General features: G+C 46.5%; 2 protein-coding genes across 7 annotated transcripts in view; both read left to right on the forward strand.

The window, feature by feature from the left end:
• Positions 1 to 251: 251 nt before the first annotated feature.
• Positions 252 to 9,385, forward strand: nutf2 (nuclear transport factor 2). 3 transcript variants are annotated; one of them, XM_048972718.1, is made up of 6 exons: positions 336 to 405; positions 2,472 to 2,532; positions 4,510 to 4,628; positions 5,747 to 5,818; positions 6,223 to 6,321; positions 8,720 to 9,385. In XM_048972718.1, the coding sequence occupies exons 3-6, from the start codon at positions 4,530 to 4,532 to the stop codon at positions 8,831 to 8,833; spliced, it is 384 nt and encodes a 127-aa protein (XP_048828675.1). In that variant the 5' UTR covers positions 336 to 405; positions 2,472 to 2,532; positions 4,510 to 4,529; the 3' UTR covers positions 8,834 to 9,385. The 3 variants fall into 3 exon arrangements, with proteins under 3 accessions (XP_048828674.1, XP_048828675.1, XP_048828673.1); XM_048972717.1 differs by lacking the exon at positions 2,472 to 2,532 and having other exon boundaries at positions 252 to 405; XM_048972716.1 differs by lacking the exons at positions 336 to 405; positions 2,472 to 2,532; positions 4,510 to 4,628 and adding an exon at positions 5,209 to 5,351 and having other exon boundaries at positions 5,695 to 5,818.
• Positions 9,386 to 9,541: 156 nt separating this feature from the next.
• The window catches only part of edc4 (enhancer of mRNA decapping 4), a 43,166-nt gene continuing 39,152 nt past the window's right edge, over positions 9,542 to 13,555 (forward strand). For 2 of the 4 annotated variants that reach the window (XR_007381911.1, XM_048972712.1), the window contains exons 1-4: positions 9,542 to 10,626; positions 11,245 to 11,398; positions 11,935 to 12,046; positions 12,346 to 12,445. Coding sequence is in view for 3 of the 4 variants with exons in the window: in XM_048972712.1 (XP_048828669.1) it covers positions 10,539 to 10,626; positions 11,245 to 11,398; positions 11,935 to 12,046; positions 12,346 to 12,445 (454 nt within the window). In the remaining variant the exon portion in view is untranslated. Of the gene's footprint in view, positions 10,656 to 11,244; positions 11,399 to 11,934; positions 12,047 to 12,345; positions 12,446 to 13,555 lie in introns of all 4 variants that reach the window. The other 2 variants (XM_048972713.1, XM_048972714.1) reach the window with 2 other exon arrangements.

Raw genomic sequence — 13,555 nt, forward strand, 5'->3', positions numbered from 1 at the left:
GATGCTGGGCATTTACCAAAAGGTGGTAAAAAATAGGACAAAACAGCATTACTTTTTGGAATAGCAGCATGTTTCCCTTGAAAAGAATAATTTCTACGCCGGGATCACGTGTGAAACTAATCAACAGTCCAGTCAAGCCAGAATAATTGCTGCAGAAACTCAAATGGAATTAGACGGAGCACGCACGACGTGCCGCGTTACCAGAAAAAAAGCTGGCCTGGTATTAGGATACATTAGGCCTCCTGTAGTCTCTCGCCAACAAAAATGAACTCCACTTCCCAGAATCCAACAAGGCGTGTCCGTTAATGTGAGCATGCGCTGTCCAACAGACGCGGATTGACTCAGCCGCGCTCGCAGATCGCCATAACTGGGGAAACAGCAGTAGCTAGCTGTTTTGGGCCTCCGGTAAGTTGCAGCGTGTAGGGATTTATAGTTCATTCATTAAAAATGCATTCGTCAGAAATGTGAGCATTGTCATAGTGACCACCTCGTCCCCGCGGGTGAGGAAAATGACAGGAGATTTATTTTTTGGCAGGCAGTGTGCAGAAGTGTTTTAGACACGCCTGCGTTATAGAAGGGGGCACTTTAACGTTACTTTGGGCCCCTGTCTGCGCTGGACACCGCCGCACGCAGTCTGGGAGGCGGCTCAGCTGGGGGCGACCCTGGCGATGAGCTGTATTTTTAGCAGGGAATGAGAGAGCACGTGTTGGCCGTGGGGTCGGATGTCTTCTCTCACCGGCCGCCGTCTGAAGCGCACTTTTCCTGCCCTTTTACTTTAAATGAGCCGCGAAAACGGCTGCGCGACGTGGGGTTAAATCGGCGGCATGTGTCACGGCGACAAACGAGGGGAGAGACGCGCATATCCCAGGGCAGGGCGAGTCCGAGTCTGCAGCCGGTGGCTGTAAGCCTGTAAGGCTGCCCCGGACGGGCAGATCGGCGCTGCTTCGGGCGGCAGTTTCAATGGTCCGTTTGGGCTGAGTAATGTCCACCGGATTGAAATTGCAATTATCTGTAGTTTATAGATGTCCGAAGTAGTTCACCTCCAGCTTGTCCCCAGAAATTCAAACTTTAAATACATCAGGACGGGACTGCGTCTGTTGGAATTCTTCGATTAAAACAAAACGAGCAGTTATTAAGCGCCCAGAAGCTCAAAATCACACGCTTTTTTTCTGATCCCGTTGCCAGTTAATTGATGGATTGTCTTGACAGGTATGGTAGTCTAGGTTCTTAGTTTGATCTTCTCTGTCTTTAACCTTGGTGAAGCTGACCAGTTACAGCAAGACATACTTTATCCAGACGCACAGGGGACATGGATGTAATGTTTAGGTTTTGAAAATGATTTGCCTTGTGTATTCGTTATTTATCGCTTAGATTTTAATTTATGCCGCATTGAAAAAACTGCTGTTAAACTGCCCTTTAATACAATGCAACTGAAATGTTCAGTTGAGGGCGATGTCGCACATTCCTTCTGTCAGTTTTTCAGTGTTTTAAAACCAGTGTATTAGCTTGGTGATTTAGTCATACTTAGCTGCTTAGGTTAAGACCTTTCTTAGTGGTACAACAGCAGATCCTCTTGTGGGAGCGCAAGCTGCAACCTTTGGCTCACATGATTAACTGCTGGTCTACCTGCTGCCCTACTACAGAAATAATTTAGCTAAGAGCTAATGATGGGCCTCCATTCAGAAGGCAAGGTGACAGTGTGGTGGTGATTTAGCATCATTTGTGCATCTGGTTGGGCAGTTGCCATGGAAATTGTGCACAGCTTCATGCTCATTGTCAGAAGGGTTTGGGAAGCAGTTGCAGCTCCTTAGGAAAACTGCAGCTGCGAGAACGTCCACCTGCACAGTCGAATGTCCTGCAGACATGCAGTTTGTGTAAGACTCCTGCAGAGTCTCAAGCTTCTCTCTTCAATACACAGAGTTGGTTGCAGTAGTTTTCAGCTAGATTATCTTGTTCTTCCTTCTAATTGTCTGTTTCAGGATTATGTGGAATAGGTAATTATCAAGTGCATCATTTTTGCTGCCTGCAAACTCCTGAGTCGGTTGACCTCATAGGTTTTCATTCCACAGCCCATCTCATTCCCCGCGTGTCCGATATGCTTTTGAATAACTTCATGCTTCCTCGTCATCATAAGCTTCTCCTCTCATTTTAGTCCTCAGGCCTGAACCCAATTGTGTTTTACCTGCCGAGGCTATATGTGCTATGATGGTTGTTATTTTGGTAATAAGTACATTAAGACTGAGCTCTTCATATCTGCCCCTCTATTCCAAATCCAGGCCTTGTTTGCAATTCTCCAAGATACTTGGCTTAATAATAACTGATTCTGATTGGCCACAGGGGCGTCACACCTGGCTCACAGGTAAAGGAAGGCTGGGGAATCAGCAGGGCTCAGACCTTGAGGACCGTGATTTGAACAGCCCTGCAGTATAAAGTTTAAAAACATCTGATATATGTGGTATTGCTGCTTGCAGGTGACCATCTTGGGCTTCCGGAGGACTGGCTTGAGAAACGCTGGCGTAAAGAAAATCTTTGGTGGGGGTGTCAAGCACAAATCATTTGACGTTTAAAGATGCTTTGAAGTTTTGTTTGCTGTTTATTCAAGTACATTGGAATTCTTTGATTTTCTCTCTTGCCATCTTTCTCTCCTATGAAACATGCACGTATGCGCAGGTTAGAATGATGCGTTCAGCGCGTGCAGTCAGTCATTTATACGGTGCCCCTGGAGCATTTCTTGATGCTAAGGGCCTCTCTCAAGGGCTCAACGGACCCGCCGTTCTCCCCTCATTTCACAGAAGCAGCGTAGTTATTATCCACAGGGAAATGAGGCTCTCTGTCTCCTGTGGTCTTTGGTGGTGTTTAGCTCACTGGCAGACTGTGCAGTGGCAAATGTTGCAGATGTGTCCTCTGACTTATCTCGGCCATTGTGTGACGGTTTAAGGTTTTTCATGAGGCATCTCTGCAGTCTCTCCTCCTCCACACTGCGTGTCATTTACTCACATCGACTCAGACTGAGCTCATCTCAGGGCCAGCTGTGATCGCAGGGAATAAAATCGCATGTGTTGCGACGGGGAGCTTAATTCTGGTCGTTATCCTGTGCAGCCGCGATTCGGTGCAGCGCATAGCGACAGTGACATGTGCTGTAAGCCGACAGCTTCTGGACTTCACCTGGGATTCGGTGGGTATTCTGAACTGCGTTTAGCTGCATTTTGTGAAATGGTTCGGAAAAGTGTGCTGCAGTTTTTGGTGGAAATGTCACTGAGTTTAAGAATGTGCCTCTCATCCTGAACCTGGTCAGCAAAGCCCAGAACTGAGAACTATGGTGTGCATTGTATTAATAAAGAGCTTTAATTGAAATCAGTTACGAAAGGTGGGAACACTTTGTTGTGGAGACACTTCACGTGCACTAAGTGTTTCTTGCTGTACTGTGGGTCTCCATGAAAGGCATGAAGCACTGCCCAGCTGTGACATCACTGCTCTTGACAATAGTACATAAAAGGTAATAATCCCCACTGATTAACTGGAGTAATGAGCTCTCTTAATAGTTCTCCAGTGCTGTAGGAGGTTTTATTTTCTTCTGTATACTTCTGATGGTTCAGCTTGGTGTGGAGAGAGTGAGAGATCATCCTGAGGAAAGACAAGTGTGGTCTTGGTGTGTGTTAGAATGGCCTCTTTTGCTTTGGCCTTAATTGCTGTCGGACTTGATACTGTACTGGTTACTTCTGTACTGAAAATCTACGGAGCTGCAGTTTGTGCCCAACGAGCTTATTTCCGCAAGCATTTGTCACCTTTTAAGGATGATCTCTGGTATTGGCTGCCTTCAATGATTGGTTGTCTTTACAGCCAGTTAAAGTGCAGGTGGGATGACCTTTTCCATGGGATGGTTAAACGTGCATGCATGTCTTCTTCAAACCTCATTAAATATGTAATCTGTTGGCTTGGGTGCTTTTCTAATGTTGGATTCACCCGGAAGGTTCCCACTCCTCTAGACTGCACCTTTGCTTCTCTGTTCTGGGTTTACTTGATAATATATCATTTATTTATTTATATATATGTATATGGGGGGCGGCATGGTGGTGCAGTGGTTAGCACTGTCGCCTCACACCTCTGGGACCCAGGTTCGAGTCTCTGCCTGGGTCACATGTGTGTGGATGGATATATATGTATGTGATTGAGAGATTTCAGCATCAGACTATACCTGAGTAATGCACTGCTTCCTACATCCTGCTACCTGGGTTGTGTGGTCTTTTGAATATTATAAAATTGCTGTCATGAATAAAATCTCTGAACATCTGGAATGGTGTTTGTTCAGGTTCTGGGTGCTGTAAGATGGCGAGATGTTGAAGTAGAGGGTGAAAGATTCTTCTGACTCAACTCCATATACTGCCAGCTGAGTTTTATTTACATTCTCATGTTGGATCTTTTCTCTGGTTCATTCTGCTCGGTGAATTGAATTGTTTCTCCTACTTGTGAAATGTCTAACTTGCAGGTTCATTGTCTCTCTCTCCGCAGTGTCTGTCGGGTGAATCAGGATGGGAGACAAGCCAATCTGGGAGCAGATAGGATCCAGCTTTGTGCAGCACTACTACCAGTTGTTTGATACAGACAGGACCCAACTTGGAGCAATATATGTGAGTCCCCCAGCAGGCCTGGCCCCCCGCCCCTTTGCTCAGAGTGGTGCTTGCATCAGGCCCTCATCTTGTGGTATGATGTCTTGCATCTGTCAGCGTTATGTACGTCTGGCTGGACTGTGGGTCAGCTGAATGAAACAGCATATCTCTGCAGAAATGAGGAAATGCAGGATTCGGGGGCTGGATCAAAATGCCATGCGAATCCCATTCAGCCTGACTTTACTTCCACTGCCCTCGCCTCCCGATCCCCGCTGGGGTTGGGGGGGAGGCAAATAAGTGCTTGTGATTCAAAGACAAAAGTGACACATCCTCTTGGGCCAACAAGTCAAAGAATACATGATCCCCACTGTGCTGGAAACCTGAAAGACACCATACTGTGGTCACCTACTCTGCGGGGGCTGAACATGCTTACCATGCTGTCGTATGTGCGTGCGGGTGCCTTACTGCAGACCCGGCCCCCCTCAGGTGTCCATTCCCGGATTGGCTGAACATGCTTACCATGCTGTCGTATGTGCGTGCGGGTGCCTTACTGCAGACCCGGCCCCTTTCGGGTGTCCATTCCCGGATTGGCTGAACATGCTTACCATGCTGTCGTATGTGCGTGCGGGTGCCTTACTGCAGACCCGGCCCCTTTCGGGTGTCCATTCCCGGATTGGCTGAACATGCTTACCATGCTGTCGTATGTGCGTGCGGGTGCCTTACTGCAGACCCGGCCCCTTTCAGGTGTCCATTCCCGGATTGGCTGAACATGCTTACCATGCTGTCGTATGTGCGTGCGGGTGCCTTACTGCAGACCCGGCCCCTCTCAGGTGTCCATTCCCGGATTGGCTGAACATGCTTACCATGCTGTCGTATGTGCGTGCGGGTGCCTTACTGCAGACCCGGCCCCTCTCAGGTGTCCATTCCCGGATTGGCTGAACATGCTTACCATGCTGTCGTATGTGCGTGCGGGTGCCTTACTGCAGACCCGGCCCCTTTCAGGTGTCCATTCCCGGATTGGCTGACATGCTTACCATGCTGTCGTATGTGCGTGCGGGTGCCTTACTGCAGACCCGGCCCCTCTCAGGTGTCCATTCCCGGATTGGCTGTGCTCACGCGTCACTCTTTTCGTCTTGCAGATCGATGCATCATGCCTTACGTGGGAAGGACAGCAATTCCAGGGAAAAGCAGCAATTGTTGAGAAACTTTCTGTAAGGATGCTAATCGCTTTTACTTTTAAGCTGGTGTAAATCCTGACAAGACTGCACTGAACTTCCACCTGATGCATGCGAGGTGTCTTGTCATAAAGTCATACTCCTGGATATATCAATGGTATTTACCCTCTAAGAGAATATTACACAGAGGTGTGATTACACTTAATTCAGTACTGTAGTCAATGCAAAAGTCGATGTCCCAGATTCTAAAGCCTTAAGTGTAGCATGTCGGGTAATGTCTGTCTGCCTGTGTGTATGATAGGACACGTGCCGTAGATGTGATTACATGAACGAGTATCGTATATCAGAACATGGAAGAATGCTTCTAAGAAAATTAATCTGAGGAATGCATATATTCATTGGTAAATGTAATGTCTTTTCTCCCTCCCAATGTTCCGCAGAGCCTCCCCTTCACGAAAATCGCTCACAACATAACAGCGCAAGACCACCAGCCAACTCCCGACAGCTGTATATTGAGTATGGTAGTAGGACAACTAAAAGTAAGACCTGTGTGACTCTGGCCGTCTGTGGGAGTAACGGGGCTGATTCACTGTGAGGAGCGGAGTTGTGAGCAGTGCTACTGTAGGGCCGTTATTTATAAGGGGTCTCGCTTAAAACAATTTTACTCTGTTTCTCTTAGACGAATAGGGATGATGTCACGCTTAAGTGTGCCATGCATTGTGTTTGTCCAGGTTCATTTTTGATATGACTTGGATTTTGTTTACATTTAATTCTTGGTGTATGTTTACAGTGTAATGTACACATCAGGTGCGTGCACACACACACACACACACACACACACACACACACACACACACACACACACACACACACACGCACATCACATCGGTAAGAATTACATCTTTGAGCTCAACATTTAGTCTTCATACATTTTTGTACTCAAATTCTAGTTAACATTTTACTAATTCTTTAAAACATCAGTCAGGATCACATCCTGTTTGGCATCTCTAATGTACACAAGAAAACAAAGTTTTAGCTTTAATAAAATGTAATGATTGATTTATTAGCCTCCCTTGAAACCTCTGCTTATTACAATCATTTAAATGTTATTTTCTTCTGTTACTTTTCCCTTTTATTCTTAGTGGTTTTCCTGAAGTTAATGGGAAGATTGAAGTTTCCGACCCATTGTCAAATAGGTTTGGAAACGGTCGTTTCCCTGTGATTGTCATTTTAGTGGGGGTGGGTGGGTGGGTGCACACTCAGTCACTTGGGAGCTGTGAGCCCCCTGTTGGTGTCTTGGCTCAGTTTGTGAAATGACAGAATAGCTGCAGTCATCAGATACAGGTGTTTTCAGCGTAATGCCAGTCAAATGTTGGAGTTCCAGGGTGGAGTTTATGTGCGTCCAGTTGAGAACTGAACAGAAAGACTCTGAGATTCTGCTTTTCCTTGAGCTGTTCTAGAAATGTCTAGTGTTGTTTTTTTTTTTTTTTTGGGGGGGGGGGGGGGGGGTCAAGAGTTTTTGTCATTTGCTGTGAGAGAGATGTAGCTATATAAGGAAGTGGAGTTTTTCTTGACAGTGAGTTTTGTGGGTATAATCTTGAAGCTTTTTGAGACCCTACTTTTGAGAACTTTTGGGAGGGGACAGCCCAGACCTGGATCCCTAGAGGTGACATGGGTACCATGAACTTGGCGAGAGCATCGGTGGCCGGCTTCTCCTGCCTTCTGAAGGCTTCTTACTGCCTTTTCTCTTACCGTGTGCTCAGGCGGATGATGATCAGATTCTGGGCTTCCACCAGACCTTTCTGCTGAAAAGCTTTAGCAGTGCCTGGGTGTGCACCAACGAGGTCTTCAGGCTAGCCCTGCACAACCTTTGACCTCTGACATCTGGCCTGATTCCCCTGCTTTCCCGCTGTCTGTTAGTAAGGACCTGCATTTGAAGTGGGTGGCCAAAGCTTGCCTGGTTTATAATGTGACTTTGACTGTATGCCATCTTCTGTGCTAGATGCATTTGCCTCAGTAGCACCCAAGCATGAGTTGGTTAGCGTTCCTATTAACAGTCAGGCACGCCTTCGTAACGATGCGAGTGCCATCTGCAGGAGGTGCTGTGCTTAACGTTCTTTCTGCTGTGTTTCATGTGGCTGTGAGATTCCTCCCTGAAGACTGGGGAGCCTCAGGGTCATGCCCAGTTGGAGCCCCCACCTTTCTGTTTTCACTCGTGGCACATGCCGCCTTGGGTCCGCTTCAGATCTGCATGCCTTTTCAGTGCTTGTCCGCCTGTGACGGCATGCCGGTTTAAGACTTGGATCTCTCCACAGTTCGAGATCTCGCATGGATCTATAAATACTAGGTCATGGCCAGCTCTCGGAAAATTGGGATGGGGGGGTGGTTTTCCGTATTTGGTTGCTTAGGTATTTCACTGGAGCAGTTCAGGTGAAGTACATCGTTCATTAGCGCTACAGCAAGGCCCATCCTGGAACTTGAGTGTCAACCGACAGGTTAGAAGTCTGTCATGTGCTACCCTACCTGCTGACCCCTGATTAACTAGCTTGTTGTGGTTGAAAGGCAAAGCTGACAGAGCCTAGGTCCTGGTTTATGCACATGCATGGTGGGTATCGTGTTGGGTGGGGCCTGCAGATGCAGTATAACGTGTTTCTCTTGGTGGCAGTTTAAGGTCTTTTAGGGCTTTAGCTCCAAAATGTGGTTTGCATTCAGCTTGAAGAGAAGCAACAGCTTGACATTATCAGCTTGAGTTTTTGTTTGTTCTGTACTAGTTTGAAGACGTACATTAATTTTGCTGAAACAGTCTTGAATAAAGAGGGAATCTAGTTTCTTGTTAGTCTTCAATTTTATGTTGCATAGCTATTCAAGCTTTTCAAGTGGAGGCCACTGTGCAAGGACCACATCCTAACACCGTGCCCCCCCTCACGTCTCTTCCAGGCTGATGAGGACCCCATCATGGGATTCCATCAGATCTTTCTCCTGAAGAACATCAACGATGCCTGGGTGTGCACCAATGACATGTTCCGGCTGGCCATTCACAATTTCGGCTAAAGGCGCTGGTGGGAAGCGGGGAACGTGGGACAGTGGTGGGGGTGAAGGTTACCCTCCTGGCCCAGCTCACTCCCGACGTCCGCCTCCCTCTGCTCCCCACGTTCCTCCATCCCTGCCTCTGAGAAGTAAACCTCCTCTACACTGGATCCCAGATGTCGTTCACACAAAAAACCCCGACCAGTCAGTGGACAGAAGCGACACGCAGGCACGAGCAATCTCCGGGACACAAACTCCTGTTCTACGCCGAATGGCTACAGCTGCCTGCAGCCTGTCATAGCCCCTGCACTATTCTGCATGCTGTTGGGAACCTAGAATAGCTGCATTATTGATGCCAGAAGAGCAACTTACTTTTACACTGTTTTATACTTTCAGTTCATTGTTACTCGGGCTCAGTTTTCTCCCTTTTTAGTTCACTGGCATTTAATTTTACATGTACTGACAGGTTGCTCTCGCAATCCAAAGAAACATCACTGACCAGCCCATCGTCACCCCCAATCTGTCCCAGGGTGATTCCTACCACCACAATACACAATAAATCTTGACTTTTTCTTACTTACGGTTTATTTTTCCATCTCCTGTGTCTTTGCCTTCTTTGCCTTTTGTCTTTGCACTGTCACTTTCCCCCTCAAAAATAATCTGACATTATCGTCTCAGCATGGAGCACGTGTTGTCTAAATGCCTAACTTGCAAAACCGTCAAAGCAAAGGTCTAGTATGGGGCTTGAAGGACAAAATGGACTTTGGTTGAACGCACGTATCTCTTACGGTGGTAGCTGACCTACACACCCACTAGCGATCTCCAGGTTTTTCTGATCGCTGATGGTTTCGCTTCGCCCTGGTTCTGATGTAACCTCTAACTTGTACAGCAACGTGAGAAGCCCCTCGTACTTCAGGAGATGGTTTTCCACCTGTATGGTGCCTAGAACATTTCGGTGATACCTGTGTAGAATGTCACTTGCAGACTCATTAGCAAGTAAAGAATACATATGTCCACATAAAGCAGGAGTGTTTAGCTGGGGGGTCCTCATAGGCAAAATATTACCCATCCCTCCCCCCCCACACTGTTGCTTAGTAATCTATAAAGTCACACTTCAGTGGTAATGGGTTTGATCTGGTATTTTTTCATCCCCAGTTAAAAAAACCCCCAATAGAACTGTTGGAGTTTCGCTCCACGTGTTACCTGGGAAATCAGAATTGCCTTGGATTTTTACATTGGGGGCTAAGGAATAGATTACGTTGTTTAAGTACGGAAGGATTGTTTAAGTGTGTGTGCAATAGCTTACTGTCCAAAGCACTCGGTCGAGGAGGGGGCGGGACTTCGTGTTGAACGCCAGCTGGTTTCAGTTAATACCCCCGTTTTAAAAAGCTCGCGCTTCTGTTGCTCAGTCATTGCAAAAAATAAACAAGTTAAAGAAAGATGGGTTCAGGTCTGTTAATTGTGCCTCTCAAATGAGAGGATGGGGAGGCGAGGTAAATAAAACACGGACCGAACGCGTGGTATCGCGGTGGTCTGATTTTACAGCATCTTTGCCCGAACAGTTCGGTTCCCTCGGAACTGAAGAGCGGGCTCTGGTTTCCCACTGGAGCGAATCCGTCCGCGGCTCACGGCGCCTGGGACGCAGGACCGGCTGCTGGAGCTTCAGGCGGCCGTAGATGAGCGCATCGGCAGCCCCGTGCAGACGCGGTCCCCACGCCTTCCCTCCCCCATGGCTTCAAACGCAAATATAGACGTAGAGGACGCCACCCAGCATCTCCGGGATATTCTGAAGCTGGACCGAACCGGTAGCGGTGCCGGTGAGTCGTCGGCGATACAGAGGATCGGGGTGCGTTTAGGCCGCTGGGTGACGGGGTTCGACGTGAGGGGGACCTGGGCGTTACGGATAAGCTGAAAGATCGCCGGTAACTCGGCGCAAACAGGCTGATCAAACGTGCTGCAACCCGACCGACGCTGTTTGCCTCCCACTCCGCGCATCTGCAGCGCCGGCCGGACTTAACGGGGTCCGTGACTAGCTGGGGGCATTTTAACCGGAGAATAAACTTTAATAATAACGTTTTAACTGGTGCGAACGGCCCAGCTCAATCCACGAATCCGATGAGCGACATGCAGTTATTTCCGAAATAGGCAGGTAACATTGCAGAAACGGCCTGCTCATATTACTGCATTGTTTTGCAAATATCGCTTTGTGTTCATTTGTAGATGAAATCTTTCGGTGAGACCGTGCATTTTTAAATTACAGCATGGATATTTTTAATAGCACTGTTGATATTGTGTTGATATTTTCCTTATAACTGTGAAGTCCAAACTACATACAAGTGGAGGAAAGTAACCTGACAGGATGAATGGGTGCTAAAAACTTACACAATATGTTTTTGTTATGTATGCATCAACATTTCTGGAAATTCACCGCTTAGGAAAAGCCCCAACTGAAAGCCGAAAGACGTCTTTTAACGGCGACCACAATGGCCTGTTTGGATCGGGCATCCTAGTCCCCGAAGAAGGAGCCGCCAAGGCGGATGCGACCAGCCCCCCCAGCGAGACCATGAGCGACCAGGACAGACAGATCATGTGTGCATCCTCCTCATTTCGTGTTATCTTTGCGTTTATGATGTGCTTAAGTGAGGACAAGGGTTTGCACGCTGTTCAACGTGCTGACATGGAAGTCTGCATTTTAATATGAAAATAAAACCAAAACACTTGTTTTGTGCCTTTAAACTCTTCAGTTCTACTTTATGATAGGCCACGATGGCTGATATATTTAAGTTGAGTCGCACATACATACTGTCCAGGCAGATAAGACTGATTTATAAAAATATTACATATTAAATTCAAACAAAAAATAATTATAAATTAGTTTCTAAAAAGTTGCAGAGAGCAAATTTTGGTCACTTTATGCTTATTGCATCCTATTAGGGCACATAAAATATAATTGCTTTGATTTGGAAAATGCAGCAAGCATAAATGTAATGCGTGCTTCAGGTTCATGAGATGCATTCATGCATTATTACTGCAAGAAGTAATGATCCCATGAGATTTATAAGAATGTGTGACCTGTGCTGTCATTGTGCACAGCGTGATAGACATGGTGTCCCTGTGTTCCCCAGACATCTCTCTGGTGACGATCGCTCCGTCGGCATCGCCATCTCATCCAGCGACGTGGAGGTTGTCGCCAGTCATAACTCCGACATCAAGAGCAAAACCCGGGGCAGCAGCAAGGTGAAAAGCGATAGGATACAGCGCCTGGAAGTGGGATTGAGAGACACACAATATTATACCCAGTGGTGGGTGGGATTATGATGTGCTGTCAGCCACTGATTGGTTCAACCCAATGGGAATCAATTAAATAACCAATGATAAGTGAGTTAATTTGCTGGCGAATGGCAGTGCATAATAATCCCATCTCAGACATGGTATTGCTGATTCATTTATTAATGGTTGACTTCTTGTAAGCAAAATCAGAGGAGTAATTTTGTAGAGCACCACCTATGTCTAACCTTTTCCATGTTGTGTAACAGGTTAAAATCCAACCGATGGCAAACTATGATTGGGAACATAAGTACTATTTCGGGAATCTCATAGCCGTGTCCAGCTCGTACTTGGCATATGTCATCAGAGGTGAGCATTTAAAAAATATTACTCAGCATTTTAAAATTAATTTTTTAATTTAGTCATGTAGAGATGCAGGAAATTGCATATTAAAGGGATTGATATGTGGAATTGTGTGAGTCACAATGCACCACTTTCACAATCATGGTGGCTGCACTGCATCAGAAATGGTCGCTCCAGTGCAGCGTGTCACTGTTTGGGGGTGTCTGGCAGTTTTGCATAGCTCTGTTCTCTGGGGGCTCGGTGTTGCACTGCATCAGAAATGGTCGCTCCAGTGCAGCGTGTCACTGTTTGGGGGTGTCTGTGGGAATTTTGCATAGCTCTGCTCTCTGGGGGCTCGGTGTTGCACTGCATCAGAAATGGTCGCTCCAGTGCAGCGTGTCACTGTTTGGGGGTGTCTGTGGGAGTTTCGCATAGCTCTGCTCTCTGGGGGCTCGGTGTTGCATCTGCTTTTTCTATAACTGCTTTACTGAAGCAAACTGTCGGATAGTTAGTCTGCTTGTCTAATGCAGCTTCTAATGAGGCTGTACTTTAGCTGTTAAAAAAAAAGCCGTTGAAGACTGGAGTTTTGCATCCCCGAGATAAATCGGAATGACGTCCTGAAAACGAAAATCAGGGATTCCAACCTCTGATTTCTCTTGCTGCGTCAAGTTGTTGCAGTAACAGTTTGTAACCAGACAGAGGGCGCTGTGAGTCTTTCTCTCAAAGCTGGTTTTCAGCAGCAAACCTTGATGGTTGATGGTACAACTTTATTTATGCAGAATGCAAAGGCAAAGCACTGGCTGTACAAGATTAAAACAGTAAACGGAGCTGAAAATACGAGAAATAAGAAACAATATAATGCATGAAGTACAGTAACACATAATTTAAGGAATACAAGTACGATACAATTAGAATAGAGTATAAGTATAATGTAAGTATAAAGATAAAAAGATGAGGTATGTAACTAAGGTGTGCATGTGCACAGGGGTGTAAAAAGGGTGCAGGTTACTGTGGAAAAATACAGGATATATTATAGATGTGAAAAAGAATTAAATACTTAAGAACAGTTGTTACAGTGCTGTTTGTTATGTTCAGATCTCTCATGATATTTAAAAATTATGTGCCTGCGCTTTAAAA

This window comes from Brienomyrus brachyistius, chromosome 13, assembly GCF_023856365.1.
Source record: "Brienomyrus brachyistius isolate T26 chromosome 13, BBRACH_0.4, whole genome shotgun sequence".
Lineage (NCBI taxonomy): Eukaryota > Metazoa > Chordata > Actinopteri > Osteoglossiformes > Mormyridae > Brienomyrus > Brienomyrus brachyistius.

Bases quoted from the DNA above. Each gene is read 5' to 3' on its own strand.
- nutf2 (XM_048972716.1), top strand. From the start codon at position 5,224: ATGTGCGTGCGGGTGCCTTACTGCAGACCCGGCCCCTTTCGGGTGTCC. The intron at 5,352-5,694 runs GTGTCCATTCCC...GGCCCCTCTCAG, and splicing joins GCAGACCCGGCCCCTTTCAG to GTGTCCATTCCCGGATTGGC. The intron at 5,819-6,222 runs GTAAGGATGCTA...AATGTTCCGCAG, and splicing joins CAATTGTTGAGAAACTTTCT to AGCCTCCCCTTCACGAAAAT.